This window comes from Carcharhinus amblyrhynchos, chromosome 16, assembly GCF_965287045.1.
Source record: "Carcharhinus amblyrhynchos chromosome 16, sCarAmb.v2.hapA, whole genome shotgun sequence".
In the NCBI taxonomy this organism is placed as follows: domain Eukaryota; kingdom Metazoa; phylum Chordata; class Chondrichthyes; order Carcharhiniformes; family Carcharhinidae; genus Carcharhinus; species Carcharhinus amblyrhynchos.
This window is the reverse complement of record NC_137339.1, coordinates 45,324,303-45,348,882: the sequence shown is the minus strand read 5'-3', so window position 1 is coordinate 45,348,882 and position 24,580 is coordinate 45,324,303. Positions and strand designations below refer to the sequence as shown.

Genomic DNA, 24,580 nt, shown 5'->3' with positions numbered 1-24,580 from the left:
AAAAAGATCAATGTAAGAAAATGTGACCTAGTTCAGCAAGCTTGGCCCTCCTGTACTCCCAACTCACCTAACCTAATGCCATTGAATCTGAATATCCCTAACTCTTTGACTTCATTATCTTCCCTGGTTGAGTAACCCAGATATTCATGGTCTCTCTCTCGAGTAGAGATTTATTTGCTGCAATCTAATTTACATTCATCTTTCACTCATTTTTTATCATAATAGATTTTGAAATATTATTTGGAATTCAGCACTTGGTACTGACGTTTTAGCTAATCTTCCCTCACAACACACAACTGTTTTCTTGCAGTCAATGCTGTGGTTGCTGGAAATTCTGATGGAGAGCTGTGTTCATTTCCTTTCACATTCCTTGGCAAAAGCTATAATGAGTGCACCTCTGATGGCAGAATAGATAAGCGGCTTTGGTGCGCAACCACCAGTAACTTTGATGAAGACAGAAAGTGGGGCTTCTGTCCGAATGCTGGTAAATATTGAAATTTATTTTCTATTTATTTTGCCTTTTTTTTAGCACTACTGAGTAAAGCAAATTTGTCAATCTAGTAATCAAGTAGCTGAACTCTTAATGCCCAATGGTACAGTTTCATGTTGACATCCATCTTGAGGTTAGGAGAGTCTTAGTTAACTTTCCTCTGACCCATTGAAAGATGGATCATGGAGCACCAAACCAGCACACTAAGAGATAGATTGGGAAAAGTGAGCCAATCTACCTTGCTTTGCTGACTACAATTTGTCACTTGACGACCAACAATGAAGCTGCCCTTACAGAAATATTCTGTCCCACTCTCAGGTATAACATTAGTTGTCCAAAGGGAGAAGGATTTATGTTTCCATGTACATATTGTATTATCTCTCTCTCTCTTTGTCTCTGTATGATTGGTATATTATTCTGGAATACTCAACTGATCATCACCTAAATGGACAACAGATGTTTAATATTCCAAAAAGTTTTCCTAATATCTAATGTCATGGGCATACAGCAGAAGACAATGCAACAATTTCAAACTTCAGTTATGTCCAAGTTAGTTAGTCTCAAGCAAGGGAGATTCTGTAACTGATGTTAGAAGCTTTGAATGAGGACTGGGAAAAATGAGCCATTGTTGAGTTTCCAATCACAATCCATTAGATTTGACTGAAATATGTGTGTGTGTGTATGTGTGTGTGTGTGTGTGTGTGCGTGTATCTTAGATGTGGAAATGATCAGTATTAGCTGTGATAGCCAACTCACAGCCAAATGGCCTGACAACACACACTGGTAAGGCTCAAATAATAGAATCATAGAATCACTACAGTGAAGCAGGAGGCCATTTGGCCCATCAAGTCTGCAATCCCACTCAAACCCTATCCCTGTAACTCCACATATTTATTCTCTAATCCCCTGACACTAGGGTCAATTTAGCATGAACCACTCAGATAAATGCTCAGTCAATGGCACTATCTGTCAAATCATGAAACCGACATGAATTCCTTACACTGGGACTCACCAGATGGACTACAATAGTGAGTTGATTTGTTTAAGAGGATGTAAGGGTATGGGGAGATAGGACAAATATTCAAGTAATATTCAAACAATTGACAAATTTATGGGTCTTCTTATGCAGGATACAGCCTCTTTTTGGTAGCAGCTCATGAGTTTGGACATGCCCTGGGATTAGATCATTCCAGTATCAAAGATGCTCTGATGTACCCACAGTACCGATATGAAGAAAACTTCAAATTATCTGAAGATGATATTGAAGGAATCCAGCATCTCTATGGTATGGTCAATTTCATTGTTTTGCTTAAAAAAAAGTTGGTCAAAGCCTTTTAATGAAATGCCAAGATGTTTCTAATTATAGTAGTATAGTAGTAGTAGATGTTCTCACATTACCTTATTTTGAATATAGGACCGAATCCTGGCCCTACATCATCTGCCTCTACCACAATGAAATCAGTTTCAACAACTGTGCCTACCACGACCAAAGGATGGAAACCGAGCTCAACATTACCTACTTCAACAACAACAGCACCAATTTCAACAACTGTGTCACCCACGACCACAATCGAACCAAGTGTAGACATATGCAAAGTGAATATTTTTAATGCTGTTGCAAGTATAAAGAAAACAATCCATTTCTTCAAAAATGGGTAAGCAATAATAATTTTGAACTACAATTTTCAAGTTTGGGGAAGCAGAAAGAACATATTTTTTAAGTGATCTGGACTTCATAGAGAATCCCATGTGGTCACAGAAACAAGAGTGGACCATTCAATCTTTCCAGCCTGTTCTTCCCTTCAAGGAGATCATAGCTGTATCTTACATGTATTGTAACTTAATTCATCCACTTCGGTTCCATATCCCTTAATATCATTGGATAGCAAGAATCGATAATCTCAGATTTAAAATTGTTAATTGAGCTAGCATCGGTTCTGTGGGTGAGTTGCAAAGTTCCCCTACTCCTTGTGTGAAGAGGTATTTTGTAACTTCTCTCCTGAATAAGCTGACTCTGGTTTTACAGTTATGACCCCTTGTCATAGACTACCCACCTAGACACTCTCTGTCTATCCTATTAACTCTTTCAAAGTCCAAAAATTCTCAATTAAATCATTCCTCAGTTTTCTTTATTCCAGGTAATGCATGTTCATTTAAGTAACCTCACCTTGTAATTTATCTCTAATAACCCTGGCAACATTCTAAAGGGAAAGGTTGAACTGCCAATTGCTGTGATACACGTTGGTACAAATGACATTGGTTAAAAAAAAAGAGATGTGATCCTAAAAGCAGAACATAGAGAGCTAGGAAGCAAGTTGAAAAGTAGGACCTCAAAGTTGTGATCCCAGGATTACTACCAGTGCCACATGTGAGTAGAAACAGGAGGCTATATAGCATAAATACATGGCTGAAAAGTTGATGTGAGGGGGAGGGTTTCAGATTCCTGGGGCATTGGGGCTGGTTCTGGGGGAGGTGGGATCTGTACAAACAGGATGGGTTACACCTGGGCTGGACCAGGACTGATGTCCTTAGAGGGATATGTGCTAGATTTACGGGGAGGGTTTAAACTCATGTGGCAGGGGGATAGGAACCAGCGTAAAGATTCAAAACCAGGGAACTGAGAACAAGAGAAAAAGACAGCAAGAAGGATAAGAAAACTGATAGACAGAGAAATTAAGGGCTAGAATCAGATAACGGCACAATAAAAAAAAGGAATGAGGCAAAGAACATTAAAAGAACTAGCCTTGAGATTTTGTACCTGAACGCTCGGAGCATTCAAAATGAAGTGGATGAATTAGTTGTCTAGATGGTGTAAAGGGATATAATATAGTTGGGATTACAGAGGCATAGCTCCAAGGTGATCAAGGATGAGAACTAACCACTGAGGGCTATTCAGCATTTAGAAAGGACAAACAGAAAGGAAACGATGGTGGAGTTGCATTGTTGATTTAAAGTAGGTATTGACACAATATTGAGGAAAGATATTAGTAAGATGGTGGGAAATCTGTATAGGTCAAATTAAGAAACACCAAGGGCAAAAAACATTTGTGGGGCTGATATTCAGACCAGCAAACCATAGTGGTGATGTTGGGTGTAGTATTAGACAGGAAATCAGAGATGTGTGTGATAAATGAACAACTGTGATTAAGGTGACTTTAATCTGCATGTAGATTGGGAGAGTCAAATTAGTCACATTACAATAAAAGAGGGATTTCTGGACTGTTTCTGAGATGGTTTTCTGGACCAATACATTGAGGAACCAACAAGGGAATAGGCCATCTTGAACTGAGTATTGTTCAATGAGAAAGAATTGTTTGGCAATCTATTGTGAGAGAACCCTTGGGGATAAGTGACCATGTTATGATAGAGTTCTTTATTAAGGTAGATGGTGAGGTAGTTAATTCTGAGACCAGGGTCCTAAAACTCAATAAAGATGGTATGAGGCATGAGTTGGCTATGCTAAAACATTACTGAAAGGAAGGACGGTGGACAGGTAGTGTCAGGTACTCAAGAAAGTTTAGTCCTATTTGGCACATGAGTGGAAAGGGAACCCTGGCAATAACTTAGCTTATAAAGGAAATTAGAGATGGTATTAGATTCAAAGAAGGAGCATAAAATTGGCAAGAAAAAGGAATGGACCTGAGGATTGGTAGCAGTTTAAAATTCAAGAAAGGTGGACCAAGGAATTGATTAAGGAAAGGAAAATAGAGTATGAAAATAAGATGGTGGGGAACGTAAAGACGGACTTGAGGATTGGGAGCGGCTTAAAATTTAGTAAAGCCAGATCAAGGTATTGATTAGGAAGGGGAAAATAGAGCATGAAAGTAAGCTGGTGGGGAACAGAGAAAGTGACTGTAAAAGTTTCTATAGGTACATAAAGAGAACAAGATTGACAAAACCAAACTCTTACAATCAGAAATGGGGGAATTCAGAACAGGGAACAAATAAATGGCTGAGGAATTAAATTCATACTTTGCTTTTGTCTTCACAGAGGAAGACATGAGTAATGTACAGGAAGTTCTGAGAAACACAAGTTTGTGATGAGCTGAAAAAAAAATCAATATTAATAGAGAAATGGTTTTAGGAAAGTAAATGGGATTAAAGATAGATAAATCTCCAGGGCCTGATAATCTTCATCTCAGAGGATATAAGGAAGTGGCCCTAGAAATAGTAGATCCATTGGTGGTCATTTTCCAAAATTCTTTGGACTCTGGAATAGTTCCTACAGATTGCAGAGTAGCTAATATAAGCCTGATATTCCAAAAGGGAGGTAGAATGCAAACAGGGAACTATGGAACTACGTGAGCCTACTGTCAGTTGTACGGGAGTTGCTAGAGTCTGTTATCAAGGATTCAATGGAGCAGCATTTGGAAAGAAGTGGTAGAGTCAGCATGAATTTATTAAAGGGAAATCATGCATTACAAATCTACTGGAATTCTTTGAGGATGTAATTAGTAGAGTGGATGTGGTTTATTTAGATTTTTAGAAGGCTTTCAATAAGGTCTCACAAAGCGGATTACTATATAAAGTCAAAGCGCATGGGATTGCGCGAAGCTTCTTGAGATGGATGGAAAGCTGATTAGCAGACAGGAAGCAGTGTTGGAATAAATGGGTCTTTCTCTGACCAGTAAGGTCCACATTATATATTAATGATTCAGATGGGGGGACTAAATATATTATCTTCAAATTTGCAGATAATACAAGGATGGGTAAGAGGGTGAGCTGTGAGGATGATGCAGAGATGTTTCAACATGATTTGGACTGGCTTAGTGAGTGGGCATATGCATGGCAGATGTGATATGGTATGGATAAATATGAGGTTATCCACTTCGGTAGTGAAAACAGGAAGATAGATTATTACTTGAATGGGTGTAATTTGAAAGAGATAGGTATTCAATGAGTCCTTGGTGTCCTCATGCATCAGTCGCTGAATGTAACTATGCAGGTTAAGCAAGCAGTAAAGAAGGCAAATGGCATGTTGGCCTTCAAAGCGAGAGGACCTGAGTATAAGGAGAGGGATGTTTTACTGTAATTATATATGGGTGTTGGTGAGGCCAACCCTGGAGTATTGTGTGCGGTTTTGATGTCCGTTATCTGAGGAAGGATGTTGTTGCTGTAGAAGAAGTGCAGCAAAGGTTTACCAGGCTGATTGCTGGGATGACAGGTTTGTCACATGAGGAGAGACTAAGTTGGTTAGGAATACATTCATTGGAGTTTAGAAGAGTGAGAAGGGATCTCATAGAAAATTATAAAATTCCCACAGGATGAGACAGGGTAGTTTCAGAAAGAATATTCCCACTGGTGGAGGATTCCAGAATAAGGGGGTCATTGTTTGAGGATAAGGAGCAACCCCTTTTGGACAGAGGTGAGGAGAAATTTCTTCACCCAGAAAGTGGTGAATCTATGAAATTCAGTACCACAGTAGTTGAGTCCAATATTGTGTGATTTCAAGAAAGGGTTAGATGTAGCTATTGATGCTAAAGGGATCAAGTGATATGGGGGGACGTAGGGTAAAGGTATTGAATTTGATGATCAATCATGATCATAATGAATGGCAGAGCAGGCGCAAAGGGCCTAATGGCCTACTCCTGCTTTATTTTCTGTGTATGTTTCTATGTATAAGTGGCATAATACTCTGTCAAATCACACTCTGTCCTTTTTAAAATGCAATACCAAAAACCATACAGAGGCCTGGTGTGGGAATACTTGGAGATTTGAGGGCATTCACTCTATCTGAATTTATTTACACTTTTCCCAGATATGTATGGAAATTTACATCAGCAAAGAAAGCTATCACGGGGCCAATTCCAATTGCAAAGCTGTGGCCAAAAGCTCCTTCTAAAGTTGATGCTGCATTTGAAGATACACTTAGGCAGAAGGTCTACATTTTCTCAGGTTTGTCTGAATTATTAATGAGGGATAATTCTCCAGCAAATATTTAGGCAAAGCTATGGCAAACTGACATGAGGCAGGCTTCACATGAAGGATCTAAGGGATAGAGGAACTATTCTTCTGATGCAGAAACCTTTTTTAAATGTTATCACACAAATAAGTGTGAATCAGTTTAACGTAGAATGTAGGAGAAGAACATAGAACTTGATTACCATTGACCAGTGCATCTTATAAAACAATGTCAACTTTTAAGCTCGTTAAGTAACAATAAAATGTGAGCTTTTAATGTTTCCAAACATCTTTACAGACACTTATGAGCAGTGGTGCAGTGGTATTTTCACTAGGTTGGGAACCCATAGATCTGGAATAATGCTCTGCATCCCAGGTTTGAATCCCACCAAGGTAGATAGCAAAATTTGGGTTTGATAAAAATCTGGAATTAGAAGTCTAATTAACTTCTATTTTTGACTATTGTAAAAACCTATCTGGTTCATTTATGTCCTTCAGGGGAGAAAATCTGCTGTCCTTGTCTGGTCGAATGTGACTCCAGATCCACAGCAATGTGGTTGGCACAAGTGACCTCTGGAATGACCTAGCAAGCCATTCAGTTCTAAGGCAATCTGGGATTGGCGATAGAAGCTGGCCCAGCCAGCGCTGCCCATATCTCACGAGTAAATAATTTTTAAAAAAGGATCCATAGTCCTCCTTCAAGATTAGACAGACAACTCTTTGTACTGACCATAAATTGTTTTTCTAATCAACATTTGTCGAGGAACATATCGCTACACCCACCTACGTTAATCCGAAATTGCTTAAATGAAACGCCAAAAACCTTGTCAATTTACCTAATTGTCATGTTTGAGGGATTCACTTCCTAAGTGAAACATTTGAGTCTAAATTTTGCTGTCAGCAATGTTACCAAATGAACAATTAACACTACCTGTTTTCTCTGTTCCCTTTTAACATAGGCAACATGCTGTTTAATTGAGTTGGTACCATCACTTAAAGAGCAGGCAAAGGAATGTTACATGAGGGTGTTATACTTATTTGTTGCTGACAGTCATTTCTAAGCTAAATAAGTTAAAACGGTTCCTTATGATTGCAATCAAGGAAAACTAAACTGTTCCTTTTCACCTCTTCTGACAGGGAGATCATACTGGGTATTTTCTGGCAAGAGTCTTGAGCCAGGCTATCCCAGGGACATTGGCAAACTGGGCATTGATCCCAGTGTTGAACGAGTATTTGGTGCAGTTATGAAAGGACAAAGGAAAGTGCAGCTCTTTGGTGGGCAGAAGGTTTGGAGGTGAGCAAAATATGATTAGAATCAAGAATTTTAGGATTGTGACATTTTAGTTAAATCTCAACTAGTAAATATAAGACATTTCCTACAATAGTCGTGTTGTATAAATGTAAGCTGTTGTTGTAAGTAACATCTTGTACTAATGTAGACATTGTGATGGCTTTCTTTCATTCAATTTCCTTACCACTTTGTGAATAATAATTGGACAATGAATGTTCAGAATTAATTCAGGTATATAGGTACAATTAGCTTGGGAATTAATGTTAGATACTTGGCCATGTGTCCTTACAAGATGTTGCAGTGTTGCAGAGAAGCTGTTGAGATGTACAACTATGTGTTCGCAGGATAACAATTCTGGGCAGTGGTGGGAGGGTGAAGGGGTAGGGGAGGAGATGTTGTGGTGAATTAATTTAACGCATTATTTCTGCAGAAATTGTTTTTAGAGAAAATTGAAAATTATTCTTGTAGATTTATGGCACTTGTAAATTGAGCAGTTACAATTGCACTGAAATTAACTGAGTGTTATTAATCTGACATTCAGGCTCGACCTGATCTCACAGAAAGTTGGTAGGATCGATGAAATTTTTAAGATTTTCCGCCACGTGCCTATTGATGCTGACAGTGTATTCAAGCACAAAAGTAAGTTTCTCAGTCATGTTATAGCTTTGAATGCCAAATAGTGTTGTATGGTCCAACTTCTTTGTTTAGCCAAATTTGTTAATCACAAAAGAAGTTACATACAATATAAAAGGGAATACGTGCTGTTTATTGTGTAATATTGTGTAATTAAAACATTAGCCATTATTGACAACCTACTGAATGTGATCCCTAGAGACACATTACAGTATCCATCATAGCAGATTTTAAATCGCTCTATTTGCTTGATTTTAATTCTACATGTCTCTGATTTAAACAAAAGTAAATAAGTAACAGTATTTCATGATGATTCAGAGTAACTTCCTATTTTAAGCCACTTTTTTCCTCTTTAGTCTGTGAGCTACATAAATTCGTTAGGCTTGAGCAATCCGCCCCATGGTAACTCGGTTCTAATTACACTAGTACTTCTTACATACTTGTTGTCATGCATCTGGTGGTTTAAAGAAGGTCACATTTTGCTATTACTTGGGTTAAATGCCAACTTGGAACACCAAAATATACAAATCTATATTTCTGTAAATTCATGGGATATTACTTTTTATTGTACGTGCAGCCCAGCAGACCACATGGTGTACATCTAATCACAAAGGCAAAAAACTCATGAGCTGCTTTAGCAAATACTTGTTCTGATATGCAATTCGACTTACAGAAATAACTGAGACTTAACCAAAAATTAGTTCTTCATTTCATTGATATTATCACCATAACTTACAGCACACAAGGAGGCCATTTCAGGCATCATGCCCAAGCTGTCCCTTTTAATTATCCATCCAATTAATCCCAACCTAGTGTTCTTTCCCCATAGCTTTGTACTTTATTTTCTGTTGAGGTACATATCCAAAGCGATTTCAAAGTTATTATCAAAACTGCCTCAATCACCCTTTCAGCCAATGCACTCCAAATCAGAACATGCCACACAATAAAATGTATCCTCGACTCCTTTTCTCCTTGGTAGTTTTCTTAATTTTGTGCTGTCTTTCACCAAAGGAAACAGGTTCTCCTTATTTACTCTGTCCAAAACCCTCCTAATCTTGAACAACTCAGTTAAATTTCCTCTTAACCTTCACTGATCTCTAGCCTCGCCTTCTAACTGAAAGCATTCAGCGCTAGTGTAAATCTGCTAAATCTTCTCTACACTCTCTTCAAAATTTTGCAATCCTCTGACAGACAATCAATTGAAGACTGTTGCCTATTATTCATATGAAGCAAACAATGCCAGGTGGTGATGTGACTCAGCACTTGTCCCTGCAATGTTGTGCTGGTTAACAGTTTGTTGGCCATTTGGAAACAAATCTTATCAATGTTATGAATAATTGTCCCTTGACATAATACAGCATGAAGGGCTTTATAATCTGTAGGTCCTTAGATAAATTCATTGATCTTGCACTCTTTGAGACCAGCCCAAGGAAGAGCTAGTCAAAGAATTGGCAATGAAGCTGCTCTCTTTTTGCTGACATAGGATCACAGAATATCTGACATCAAAAATATTTTTACAGTTGAGAGCCTGATAATGACACCAAAGGGGATACAGCACATCATTGTCTGGTGGTGGGGTGGGGGGTTGCTGGGACAGTAAACAGAGAGAAATCATATGAGTGCACAATATAATCCTTTGCCCTGTGAGATGATCCATCACCTCTCTACTCCATTCTTTTTCAGCGGACATCTATTTCCTACAAACAAAGTACTTCTGGAAAATGACACAGAATTATCGGATTACTTTTGTGGGATACATCATGCGTAACTTACTGAATTGTAAATAAAATCTCAACCTCAGGAGCAACATTATCTGATCGAAGATTTGTTGCTTAATTTAAAGTGTTTACATTATTCTGTCACATTTTGGGATCACAGTATAATCCTTTGGTTCTCTTTTGATTTCAATTTGACTGGGTTTTGGTTTATTCTTGAAGGATGAGAAATCTGTGCCATACATTTTACCAAGGAGAGATGCTGAAACTGTAAAACCCAATCAAACTGAATCTGCAATTGAATTAAATGGTTAGACTGTGACTGGCAGTATTTTTTAAAAATTCATCACATGTAAAAGATAAATTAATTGACTTTTTTATTACATGAATTATTATTCAGGCTGAGTCAAAGTGCCTGCTGGATACATAAATGTATAATTCTGTTTGCAATTCTCACTCTACATGCAACTAACATTAAGTTATAACAGTATGACATTTTCCGTGAGGCATAAACATTAAGATGCAAATCCATGTGGATGGAATGTAAGATATAAAGAAGGATACACACTGATTGTCACTGGAATACATTTGCTTATTTTGTTATTATCTGACATGTAATGGACTTAGCTACAACAATGTAAGAGGGCTCAAATATTTCTTTCTTAAAGATAGTCAAAAAACATTATCCTAACGGCAACCCAAACATCATTGATTATTCCAAATACAGATACTTTTTATATCTTAAACAAGATTTATTATTTATTCTAATTTCTATGTTTATTTTTTCTACTTGGGAACGATTTTTGGATAGATTTTCCTTTGATGTTTGACATTATACTGTTGATCGGTATAATGGACAAATGCATTGCAATGATAGTCATGCTGTTTGTGCATCTCACTGGTGTTGCTCCACGTTAGCGTGCTTACAGCCATTGCCACATCCAGCAATCATATCATCAGATGGCAAGTAAAAATAATAGTGAAATATCTAACAATCTGGCCTGATAATCACTGCTTTGCTTTGATTGCACTGGACTTGGAAAGAGGCCTTACACATATTACCTCCTTGACATCTGAAGGAAACCTCCCTGTACAGCTCGCATTGACTGTTAGTTTGTAAAGGTTGAAAATTTGGGTGTTGTTCTCTCTCCTACCATTGATTTTCATCTCTGTATTGAGGTCGGACAGCATGGAACAAGGCCCTTTTGTTCATTGTTTCTGGAACTTCCAGTGTAGCTTTTCTTTACCACAGTAGTGTTATTAAAATGCTGATCATGTCCAACAAAATTTAGTCTGCATATCCATATGGTGCTGACATTTTATGTCTTGTTATTTTTGGGTTTTGTTTTATTTGCCATTACTGAGTGTACCATCTCTTGGATGTAAAAGAATTTCCAAGCAACACTTTCCATGCTTTTTAATATGAACTAATTTAAAGTTTAAACAATGTAATTGAACTTAAATTATTTTAATTTTGAATGCTTATCATCTAATAAAGCACTTGTTGCACTTCACAATGTGTTTTTCTTGTTAATTGTGTGGTTGAATCATGATGCATATTCTCCAGACCTATTCCATCATTCTTGTTGCTTTTTGCTGCTTTTTACTTCTTTCCTCTTTACCCTGCTAAGTTGCCTCCTTTCACTTCTCCACTCTCACTCCCCAATTCCCTCTCTCAATGTTCCAATACTCTATGATCTTCCTGCCCACTTGCTGCTTTCCCAAGTTTGATTCTCTCTTAAATACCTCTACAGATGCCCTCCTTACCCCTCTTGGCATTCTCCGAGGGGCTCTTTGAGGAACTGGGAGATATTTCCTTATGAATGGTAACCCCAATTACCTCATTCTACTCTCATGTCAACCTTTTCTCCCAGTAGACCCTCTTGGGGCTGATCTTGCCAATTCTCTTCCCACGCAACTCATCTCTTACTGCTGACCCCATACAATTTTCTCTCACCATCTGTCTGTGCATCTCCCTCCAGAATGTCTGTTCACTAGTGAACAAAATCTTTACCATCCATAATGATGGTAGCACGGTGGCACAGTTGTTCACACTACTGCCTCATAACTCCAGGGACCTGAGTTCAATTCCAGCCTTGGGTGATTGTCTGTGTGGTGTTTACACATTCTCCCTATATCTGCAAGGGTTTTCTCCGGGTGCTCCAGTTCCATCTCACAGTCCAAACAAATGTAGATGAGGTGCATTGGCCATGATAAATATTCCCTTCATGTCCAAAGATGTTAGGTGGATTAGCCATGGTAGGTGAGTGGGACTATGGGGATAGGGCAAGTGAGGGGAGAGGTGTGTGCCAAGGTAAGATGCTGTGTTGGAAAGTTGGTGAAAAGTTGATGGACTGAATGGCCTCTTTCTGCGCTGTATAAATTCTATGAAAGGTCTACATACCTACTGTTGATTATTGCACCAACATTATGGCATTAACAACAGTCTGGCTGTAGGGTAATGACAATTTCTCCTTAATGAAACCTCCCCACCTGCCTATATTCTCTACCACCTGTATTGTCAAAACTATTGTGGTGGCAGTTTTCCACTTGTCATCTATTGCCTAACAATACTGCCCCATCACCACAATTCAGAGCCACATATGCTACCTCCTGTCCCAGTGGCCATCAGTACACAAACACCAGTGGAATAGTCATTGCAGGGGACCTCAAAGGCTCAAAAACACAGAGGATTTCTGCCATCATTATCTGAGCAATCAGGACACGGATTTGAGCAGGCTATCTCTAAGGCTGCTAAAGCCACAGAATTTTTTGCCATACATCAGTAGTAGAGAAAGGAAGAGTGAGTAATTGTAGTTGTGCAAGAACATGCATGTTTAATATTATGTTTGATTATTAACGTTCTGTTCAGTTTTTCTGTACAATAAAATGTATCTATTTGCTCCAATTTCCTGTATTGTCTGGTCCTGCCTGTTGCCTGACAAGTGGCCTTCCATCCTGAGAAGAGTGAAAAGACAAGGGGTCAAGGCAAGCAATAAGTGAGGCTGAAATTGATGAATTGTTAATTGTAAAATTGTTTTGGGTTGGAGTTGAGGAAGCAAACAGGATACATTGAACTTTGATTGAATCAGGCATCCTGGGTAGCTGAGTCTCTTGGTATTGCTACAACATCACTCCTCCTACTCAGCTGAAAAGACAGAGTGCTCAGTTCCTTTCGTCCTCGTGCTGCTCCAGTCTTTATTGTTGCACTATGATAGGCAATCCAAAGCACTCCATTATCATTTTGGAATCCCTAGTTGATGCATAATGATGAACACTCCCAGTTCTCTTGAGGCACCTGAAACACATCCTCAACGTTCTGATTGTTTGTTCTACGATTACTCTGGTGGGCAAGTGGCTGCTATTATATCACTCCTTGGAATCATTTTCTGTGCTTTTCAATGGAGTCAGCAGCTGTATTTATAGAGGGTAGCCTTTGATTTCAAGGAGACACACTCTATTCTGAGAAAATCTCAGGGCAACATAACTGGCACGAAGTGGGAGCATCATTGCAGATCCCTGGATATCTGGCATAAACACAATCTTTTTGTGGTTGCAGATGAGCAAAACACTGATGGAGTCAGTTAGCGATAATTCCAGGATGATCTGGGGATGCCTTGATTGATCCATGGAATGATTCCTTGGATCTGTGGGAAATCAGCCAGTGGCAAAGCTAGATGTCTGCTCATTCTGACTGCCCTCACCAGTTGAGAAGTGTGTATTAGTCCCTGCCTTCCTGGGTACATGTGGGATGCCGAGTGCAGGTCCCTGAAAGGAGCCAGAGGTGAAGAAATTAAAGGTTGTGGTGACTTTGACAGACATTGTCAATGCATGCCCACCTGTTTCACTTGGCAGGAGGAACTCTTTCAGGAGACTGCAAATGTCTGGAATCACCTGGCAGGAAAATCCAAGCCTCCTGAGACACTTCTGCACAGTTATCTGAAGGAAGCTGGTTCTCTAAGAATAAATGCTGTGTGTGCGCGTGTGTTTGTGAGAGAGAGAGTTGTGGGAGCATGGGGAGTGGGGGATGGTGGGCACAGAGGTAGTGGTTGAGAAGAAGGCAGCTGCTGCTCCTTGCCACTGCTGTGCATTTCTTTCACCTAAGCTAAACTCATATAGGTGGTTCTCAGGCTGAACTGGAGGTTAAGTCTACAGAGTATAGATCAAAGACATTGGACTCCAAAGTATTAGAAATGATCATCAAAGAAATCAAAGCACATTCTCAGAACAAGTGCAGTAACTGAAAACCTTCGTCCTCAGCAAGGAAGTAGGTGTGAACTCTCGTTATTTAAAGGATTTCCTGTTCCTTCCTTGTTCAACCTCTATTTTCCCCTTGATTTCCCCTGAGAGTTACAAGAAGTCCAGGAAACCTTTAGACACAATTAATCCTAAATTACAGCAGCTCTTAATAAGAAATTTACATATTATAATTGCCTGCCTATCCAAAAGGCAATGACATAGGTAGAACTAGGAAAGAGATTCTGCATAAAGATTATGAGGAGCCAGGCACTAAATTGAAAAGTAAAATCTCAAGGGTAATAATCTCTGGGTTATTACTTGAGTCATGGGCAAATTGGTAGAGGGCAAATAAGATTAGAGAAATCAATGTTTGTCTCAAAGACAGGTGTGGGAGAAGAGGGTTCCAGTTTGTGGGGCATTGGCACCAGTATTGAGGAAAGTAGGATCTATACTATTGGGATGGCCGACACCTGTGCCAGAATTCTATCGCCCTGCTCGTCACAGAATTAAAGCGGGCATGGGACCAACAATGGGAATCCTGTTGACCTTGGGTGAGAACTTCTGGTCTTGCTCAAGCGAGGCCATAAAATCCCACCCCTGATCTTTGCTGGGACTGGTATTCCTGTGAACCACATAACTAGGGAAGTATATAGGGTTTTAAACCACTTCATCATCTTAGAAATCCTGCGGTGCAGAAAGAGGCCCTTTGGTCCATCGAGTCTGCACCGAACACAATCCCACCCAAGCCCTACCTCCATATCCCTACATATTATACCTACTAATCCCTCTAACCTATGCATCCCAGGACACTAAGAGGCAATTTCTTAGCGTGGCCAATTAACCTAACCTAATTAGAGATCAAATTTGGGAAAATGCAGTAAATCAAAGAGTAAAGACAAGCTACTCTTTAAACTGGAAAAATCAGATGGGTAAAGGTAATCTAACTGAGGAGTTCATAGAACGTTTCAGGATTGAGTTGCCTAACAGTCTAATTTGATCCCTTGCCTCCAATAATTTGTTTGAAGCCCTCTTACAACTTAGAACACCAGATTCTGCAACCAATCAGAGAGCAGTTTATACTAGACCTGGGATTGTGCAACAAGATAGAATAAATTAATAACCTCAATGAAGGCACTTCTGGGAGTTGCAACTGTGAGTGAATTTTGCTTTCAGTTTCAGGGAGAGAACAGTGGGTCCAAAACTGGTATTTTAACTTTAAATAAGGGCAGTTATGTGGGAATGAAAGCAGAGATGGTTAAAGTGAACTGGCAAATGAGGTTAAGGGAAAAGTCAATAGAGATTCAGTGGCGACATTCAAAACAATATTTCAGAGTACACAGTATAGATATATTCCGATGAGAAAAATAAATTCCAAGGGGGCGACCCACCATCCATTGCACAAAGACAGGTAGCAGATCAGAAGATTGTACAAAGTATAAAGAACAGCAAATAATGACAAGAAGATTAATAAGAAGACAAAAATGAGAGTATGAGAGAAAGCTAGCAAGGAATATAAAGATGGGTAATAAGAATTTCTCTAGATATTTAAAAAAGGGTTAACAAAGTGAGTGTCGGTCCCAAGAAAGTGAGTCTTTAGAATTAATAATGGATCTTAACATCTGTCATAAGGGTGTTAGAAGTTATTGTTAAGAATGTTATGGCAGGGCATTTAGAAAAATTCAAGACAATCAAATACAGTAACTTGGTTTTGTGAAAGGGAAACAATATGGCAGTCAATTTGTCAGTCAGCAATCTGATGACTATCAAAAGATTGGTAATGACCCTACTTTTTAAGTGCTGTTGGTTCAGGGAAAATTCTAAAAAAAACTGCCACAGGACCTTTTATGGCAGCTACACCTCTGGTGGTGTACCACACCCTCAGCACTATGGTCAGCTTTGGCTATTTGCTCAAATCTTCAGTGGGACTTCATCCCACAATCTTAGGATTTAGATGAGAGTGTGCTTTCACTGAGATATACCTGATGCTTTCAGTTCCTGTTCGCTGGATTGGGCTAACAGCTTTTGTTAAGGGCAAAATTAGGCAGCAGATAGAAGATAAGACGAATAAATTACGTCTTGGGTTTTCATACTTTCTTTGGTTGTTGATGGAAATTATCAACATAACTGACTAGTCTATCCATGCATAAATGACAGAAGTGAAAAACTTTATTGGCTGGACATTTGCTTGGAAATTAACACCATGTTTAATGCATAACGTAATTCACCTCACAATTTGCAGTGTGGAAAATGTGCAGCATGGAATGTGAATTGCCATCAACTGCTATACAGTACAATGTCTGACACTTCAGGTTACAGAGCATAATCGAGACTTCACTATCAAACAGTTTCCGGGTTTCAAGATATTGTTCCATTTGCACTGCTGAACAAAAATTGATCTCAACAATAAGTTAGAGCTAAGGCTTAATGATATAAGCATCCTGATAAAGGAAACATTGTATGTCCCTGTAAACTAACTCAATCTCTCTGATTAAGAAAGGGAACACTGAAACTGGAGTTTCATTCCTAGTTAGATAATATTGTTTATTCTCTTACTTTGCTGCCCTGCCTCATTTCTCTAACTTAATCCAATCTTTCCATTTCTCTTTCTGTATCCAATTTGTGTTTTTTTTATATTCGCTCATATGATGTGAGCTATTCTACCAAGACTAACATTTATTGTCATTCTTGATTGTCCTTGTGAAAATGGGAGAGGAGTGACTGCTTGAACCTCTGCAGTCCATATGGCTTAGGTAATTCCTCAGTACTGTTAGGAAAGGATTTCCAGGATTTTAATTTTGCAACAGTGAAGATACGACAATATAGTCACAGGTCAGGATGGTGTGTGACTTGATGGTGGTGGTACCCCCTTGTGCATGCTGCCTTTCTTCTTCTAGGTGATAGAGGAACATGCTTTCAAAAAAACTTTGGCAAGCTATTGCAATCTAGCTTGAAGATGGTACACACTGTTACCACTGTCTTGGAAGTGAATATTTAAGTGAGTGAACAGGGTGCTATCAAGTGTGTTGTTTTGTCTTGGAAGGTGTTGAGACTCTTGCCAATTGCCATTTCTGAACTCATGCAGGCAAGTGGAGAGTATTCCACAACATTCCTGACTTGTGCCATGTGAATGCTTCATCAGGAAGTGAGTTACTTTTCACAGAATTTCCAGCCTTTGGCCTGCTCCTGTAGCCAAAGTACTTATACAGCTGGTTAGTTACATAAATGGTAACTCTGAGGTTGTTGATGAATCATATTCATCAAATGTAATGTGTCAGGATTCTCTCTTGATAGAGATGGTCATTGTGCGGCACTTCATGTCTGTGTGACATGAATGGTATTTGCCACATATTAGCCCGGTGTTGTTCATGCCTTGTTGCAAGTAGGCATGGTATGCTTTAGTATCAGAGGAGTCGAGAATGGTGCTAAACGTGGTTCATAAAAATAAGGTGCTAACAAAGTGAAGCTACAACAGGGCTACATGCATGATGAATGGAAGAAGTAGCATATTATAAAAAGAGCTAAGTGATTCTGTTACAAACGGATCTATATGCCTGCCAAATCCAGTTGCAATTGATAGTGGACAACTATAAAACTAACCGGAAGAGAATACTTTACAAACATCTTCATTCTCAATCTTTAGAGGGCAGTTAAAAGTTAAAGACTTTGCTATGGGTCTGGAGCCACATATAGGTCAAACCAAGTCAGGATGGCAGTTTCTTCCCTAAAGGACATTAGTAAACCAGATCAGTACTAAGGCAATATGTTAGTTTCATGATTATTGTGACTGACACTAGGGCTGAATTTTACTGCCCGCCCCCCCCCCCCCCCCGTCACGGAAATTGGAGTGGGCGAGAGGCGGACCGTTGGGAGGTCCATTGACCTCAAGTCGGATTTTACAGTTTTGGGAAGAGTGAGGCTGTAAAATCCTACTGCAGATTTTTAATCTAGGTTTGTAAATTAATGGATAAATTTCTGCAAGCACTGTGCTGGGGGTTTGAAATCTCTTTGGAGCATTGGTCCAGATGTTTGGATTACTAAGATTACTACTAAATTTGCCATATTCCCTTCTTTGTTATTACAGTATTCTTAAACCTTCTTGGATAGGGAGTGAGAGCATTGGTCCTGTCATCCATCAAGGTGCCTGATGTCTCATCAACCTCTTGGTATTTCCAACAAATTGACTTTGAAAAATAAAAAAAACTAATGGTCATGGTTTAAAAAAAACTAATGGGATGGGGGGGTGGGGAACCTCAATTAAAGTTCTGCTTCAACAATACTGGCTCAATAGAAAAAGAGGCATTTGGCTAGATGGCTCTGGATTTGTCACTGCTACTGCTCCTTTCAACCTGGCCCCCCTGTGGGACCAATGTTGTATCATTCAGGCTGCTGGTATCTGACGTCAGACGCACGTCACATTCGTGACGTCAGAACAACGGCGCGCGCATGACGTCAAACGCAACCTACGTCAGAAGTTTTGCCACCGCGGCCGCTTCACCGATTAAACCCGGCTAAATATGTCCACATCCACACATTTACAAAAAAAAGTCCTCCGAATTTCCTATCAGATCACACACAGGGGACACAATTCCAATCGCTTCCTCCCGAGTCTAATTAATTGTGTGTGGGTTAGCAGAGTTTCTGGATAGGGTTGGCGCTCGGTTTCGAGCATCCCCCTGCCCCAGCTGCCAGAGCAGGTCCTTGCGCTCAGGAATACAAAAGAAGGCCCAGTGGGTGCTGCGGCTAGGGGTGGCGATATGGCGTCTTCCCAGATTGCCGTCCTGTTTGTGTAGCTTTGTCAGCGGCCGGGGGGCAGTGGTGTTGCGTTGGCAGTCCCGCACTTCTCGCTTTCCGCAGCACCGGAGTGGAGGTGAGCAACGGGCGGCCGTTCGGGAAGCAAGTTGCGGGCGAGGCGCGGGAGGCGAGGCCAAGGCGGCCTGACGGAGCGGGGCCTGAGGGCCCGGGATCACCCCCCCCTCCCCCTCTATAGGAGCTCGGCTCAGTGCCTGAGTGGAAATGAGAACAGGCAGAGCGGGGGGCAGCATGGGGGGGCAGAGAAACAGGGAGAGGGTGTGTGGGTGAGGGGCACGAGGTTAGGTAGGGAGAGGGTGCATGGGTGAGGGGCACGAGGTTAGGTAGGGAGAGGGTGCATGGGTGAGGGGCACGAGGTTAGACAGGGAGAGGGTGCATGGGTGAGGGGCATGGGGTTAGCTAGGGTGAGGGTGCATGGGTGAGGGGCATGGGGTTAGGGAGGGTGAGGGGCATGGGGTTAGTTAGGATGAGGGTGCATGGGTGAGGGGCATGGGGTTAGTTAGGATGAGGGTGCATGGGTGAGGGACATGGGGTTAGGGAGGGTGAGGGTGCATGGGTAAGGGGCATGGGGTTAGGGAGGGTGAGGGGCATGGGGTTGAGGGTGAGGGGCATGGGGTTAGGGAGGGTGAGGGGGCATGGATGGGGGTATGGGTGAGGGGCATGGGGTTAGGGAGGGGTGAGGGGCAATGTGGGAGGGGCATGGGGTTAGGGAGGGGTGAGGGGCATGGGGAGGGGCATGGGGTGAGGGGGCATGGGGAGGGGTGTGGGGTGAGGGGGCATGGGGAGGGGCATGGGGTTGGGGGGGTGAGGGGGCATGGGGAGGGGCATGGGATTGGGGGGGTGAGGGGGCATGGGGAGGGGCATGGGGTTAGGGGGCAAGGAGGAGGGACATGGGGTTAGGGAAGGTGAGGGGGCATGGGGTGTGGGGACACTGGGTGGCAACATGGCACAGTGGTTGGAACTCACTGGGTGAGGGAGGGCAGTGGATTGGACTCTGACTGAGGGCTAGTGGAGGGGAGAGGAGTGCAATGTGGAGGACACTGACAGCAAGGGGGAGGTTTGAGCAAGTAAGGGTATGATGGTCACAATCCTGATACACTGCATGCTATAGGTTTGTTTTGAATTTTTTGATCGCTGCTGCTGTGAGGCACTAGCATACATGATGGGTAGCAGCTAAAGCAGAGTGGACGGTTGATGGTAGAAACAGGAAGGCAACAGCCAAACAGAAGTGTTATTTGACAGAAGTGCCACAGGCAGCAACTTGAATATATACTTTATCAGGCAAGTTACATACAGTAGGAGGTGTATTTGTAGGGAAAGAAGGCTTGTTGAAGATTAATAGAAAATAATTAATTTTCACCAGGGTAGAAATTGTAATTAGATTCTCCTCATCATCTGCTTTGATCATTCATTTTCAAGTTTACACTTCATATCTGTGAAAGCAAATTGAAGTTTGATTTGTTTTCAAAGCCAATTGCATTCAGTAGTAAGTTAGTTAAACTTGAATTGTAATCCTGACTAAGTCCTGTTGCCTTTGTCCAAGTTTAGTTTGACCGAATGTTCTTGGTTGTTGCATAGCTTTTACTGGAATATTACAGAAAGGCTGCCAGGAATGTCATTGGGTAAAAATTCTACGAACTGCCCATCTGTGGCAGCTGATCCCTGACCAGAGTGTTGCATGTAAGGAGGAGCTTATTGCCTTTTGGGTAACATACTATGATGGTGGTGTTGGGACCAAGTGCCAAGCTGATTTATTTCTGCTGTGTTTTTAAAAAATGTTGACTAGGTTTGAGTGTAGAAATTTCTGGAAATCTGCTCAAACATAGGTGGCAGCCGCACCCTGTTATTATACTGCTAATTACTATTTACTAAATTTATGGTTTGCTGGATTATGGGGCTCTTGAAGTTAAAATTTTGGGTTGGGTGTTAAGCAGTGTTGGCTACCAAAATGACGGCAGAGGTAATGGGCTAAAGTTTATAACGTTGAACACAATGTGAATAGTTCATCAGCAATGTTAATGCCACTAGTACAGAAGGGTTGAGAAATTTAGCATGAAATGCAGAAATTAAGCCAACAGGCTAATGCCTCTCACCATTTGCAGTTGACAAGATCTGTATTACATTCGAATGATAATATTTGAAATTTATGATTATGGTGAATTCAATAGCAAATTTCAAAAATTTAAATATTTGAAGGTAAATGTTTGTGGGCCTATGGGGAAAGAATAAGAGTGGGATTCACTGAAACTGACACAAGCACAATGGGGCTGATTAGGCATTGTACTATAAGATTTGGTAATCAATAGAGACAAATAAACGTTCTTTTATGTAGCTTATGTAGTTTATTTTTGAGATACTTGGATCAAAATAGATTCTATTTAACATTAGAATGACTGCCCAGACTTCTGCAAGTCAAGTTATCTGGGGTCTGACGGCATAAGTAACAATGGTGGTGCAGGTGGTCAAATGTTCCATTTCTCTGAAGATTTTATTCACTGCCTCTGAGAAGACAGACAAAGTGAAACAATAAATGCTAACGTTTTGGTATCAAATGGACAGAACGGTAAAGTTATGGTTGCAGCATTGGAAATAAATGGCAAATTTGGTACAATAAGTATTGAGCCACTGAAAGAACAAGTTTGAAAGTTCTCATTGCATCCAATGTTTTGGGAAATTGAGTCCCAGAGGGATTTCAGCTGTACAATATGTATCATAAACTGATTAACGTGTGAATGTGATGCAGGGTATCTAATGGATTGCGTTGTTGAAACATTTACACGTGGAAATTGCTGTATATTATGTGAGACAAGACATTTCTACGACAAACACAAATTGGTCATGTTTCAAATATTTGTTGCGTTTAAACTTTGACGGAATATAAGAGTGAGTTCTCTTTTTCCCCCAACTGCATGCCCAAACTTCTGCAACTGCAGAGTTACTTGCAGAACCTGGACCCATGCTGCCAAAACCATCTGTGACCACCTGCAGCTGAAACACGGTTTTCCTTTCTCCCACTCTTCCAGGGTTTTTGATTTGATTTATTATTGTCACATAGAATCATAGAAACCTAACAGTGCAGATGGAGGTCATTTGGTCCATCAAGTCTGCACCAATAATCATCCCACCCAGGGCCTATCCCCATAACCCATATATTTACTTTGCTAATCCCTCTAATCTATGCATCCCAGAACTTAATGGGCAATTTGTCATGGCCAATCCACCTAACCCACACATCATAACTAGGGTGTGGAGAAAGATCAACTTAACATAAAGTAAGTCCATTCAAAAGTTTTATTTTGAACCCAGATGATTTTGGCCATTCAGTGATTTGTAATTGTACAGTACCATTAACAGAGGAAAACCTGCCATTGCAGCTCACAAAGTGGGACACCTTCAGTAGTGAGTCAAGAATTTAGGAGGGTTAAAGAGTTGGCGAGAAAAGTGAGACGTTTGGAGGGCCTTCAAGGCAGAGCAGAAGATTCGGTCTCCATTCTGGAATTTTCCTATGTTCCAAATGTGAATTTACTAGTCTTAAATGAAATGCATTGCCAAGAAAAAATAATTAAAACTAGAAAAAACACAACCATTGCTTTTCAGCAGCCCTTGTTCTGTGTCTGATTTGCATGTCGATTCATGTTTCATTTGCAGCCTTGGCAATGTAATAAAACCAACAGCTGTGGTTGAGAAAGCTAGAATTCACATGATGTTTCCATTTTGCTTCAAAATATATTTTAAAGAAGTAAGCACGATCCATGTTGCTATTTATGGCAAATCATAGAATCCCTGCAGAATGAGGCCGTTGACTCTGCACCAACTCTCTGACATTTTATCCCTGGTGCTGTATGGCAGCAGTGCTAGCCACTGTGCTGCCCCTCAATGCATTGTCAATTCTTGAACTGCCACATAGAATAAGGAAGTCCCACATTCAGTCAGTCCTCTGTGCTGAGTCAGCTACAGCAGGGGAGAGGATTACTTGTACTCAATTCTAGTGCTAAAGGCAAAGACTATCCAGGGTTCCTATTCCTGATTACTATTCAGTAACCCACGAATGTGGTTGTTGGACTCGGCTGTGTTGTAAATTACACATTTGACTAGTGTGCACCCATGATTACTGGGGAATTATATACTTATTCCTATCACAAATATGCGTGGCAACAGAAATTGACATAAACAGTGTTTCCTGTATTCCTACCTTGTACACTGAGATGAGCACTGGATGCTCTCTGAGGCCAGATTTCCATGTACAAAAGCGTTGTGACTTGGCCATAGGGAAAGACAAAAAAACAATTGCTGATATCACTGTAAACATCAAATTTTGGACCCTAGGCTGCTCCTCTAACTGCCAGTCAATCTTCACCTCTTTTTCATAGCGAGGGGGATTGAATATAAAAGTAGGGAGGTCTTGCTGCAACTGTACAGGGCACTGGTGAGGCCGCAGCTGGAGTACTGTGTGCAATTTTGGTCGCCGCACTTACGCAAGGATATTTTGGCCTTGGAGGGAGTGCAGAGGAGGTTCACTAGGCTGATACCAGAGTTGAGGGGGTTGAACTATGAGGAGAGGCTGAATAAACTAGGCTTGTACTCGTTAGAGTTTAGAAGGATGAGGGGAGATCTCATTGAGACGTACAAGATGATGATTGGGATGGATAGGATAGAGGTGGAGAGGTTCTTCCCGCTCAGAAAGGACAGTAGGACTAGAGGGCACAGCCTCAAGATAAGGGGGGGTGCAGTTTAGAACAGAGTTGAGGAGGAACTTCTTCACACAAAGGGTGGTGAATCTCTGGAATTCTCTGCCCGTTGAAGTGGTGGAGGCTACCTCGCTAAATATATTTAAGACGTGGGTAGATAGGTTTTTGATAGGCAAGGGGATTTAGGGTTATGGGGAGAAGGTGGGAAAGTGGAACTGAGCCACTTCAGATCAGCCATGATCTTATTGAATGGTGGGGCAGGCTCGAAGGGCTAGATGGCCTACTCCTGCTCCTAGTTCTTATGTTCTTCCTTGAACCTGTTGCATTGTCACTTCAACATTGAATTGGGGAATGTGATTTTTGATTTACAATAAACTTTAAAGAACTTTCAAAATGTGACTGGAACATTAATTATATCAGTAGTTAAACCAATACATAACATTACCAGTAAGAACTGCCACCTGCAGCAAGTCAATCAACATCTGGAGGACTAGGAACAGGAGGAGACCATTCAGCCTTTACGCCTGTTCTGTCATTCAATTAAACTGCTGGTCTGTAATTCAACCCCATTTACCTGCCTTTGTTCTACATTTCTTGATAGATTTGATAACAAATCTTTCAGTCTCAATTGATGCTGCATGTGCAGCCAGTTGCAGGATGGGTTCCAAAATTCCATGATTCTTTGTGGGGGAAAAAGTACTTGATTTCATTCAAATGAGCTAGCTCTAATTATTAAGATTATGCCCTCCTTGAAAGAAAGACTATCAATGATTCAGATGAAATCCATCTCAATCTCAGCTCTTTATTCGTAGCT

The 24,580-nt window shown here is 40.7% G+C and overlaps 1 protein-coding gene across 1 annotated transcript in view; it reads left to right on the top strand.

Moving 5' to 3' along the window:
* Positions 1 to 24,580, top strand: part of LOC145354095 (zinc finger protein 335-like) — a 114,311-nt gene that overhangs the window by 6,805 nt on the left and 82,926 nt on the right. Inside the window, exons 7-14 of the mRNA XM_080205225.1 lie at positions 311 to 484; positions 1,620 to 1,775; positions 1,905 to 2,145; positions 6,249 to 6,385; positions 7,529 to 7,685; positions 8,224 to 8,321; positions 9,999 to 10,094; positions 20,657 to 20,784. Of these exons, the coding sequence (XP_080061351.1) occupies positions 311 to 484; positions 1,620 to 1,775; positions 1,905 to 2,145; positions 6,249 to 6,385; positions 7,529 to 7,685; positions 8,224 to 8,321; positions 9,999 to 10,094; positions 20,657 to 20,784 (1,187 nt within the window). The remainder of the gene's footprint in view (positions 1 to 310; positions 485 to 1,619; positions 1,776 to 1,904; positions 2,146 to 6,248; positions 6,386 to 7,528; positions 7,686 to 8,223; positions 8,322 to 9,998; positions 10,095 to 20,656; positions 20,785 to 24,580) is intronic.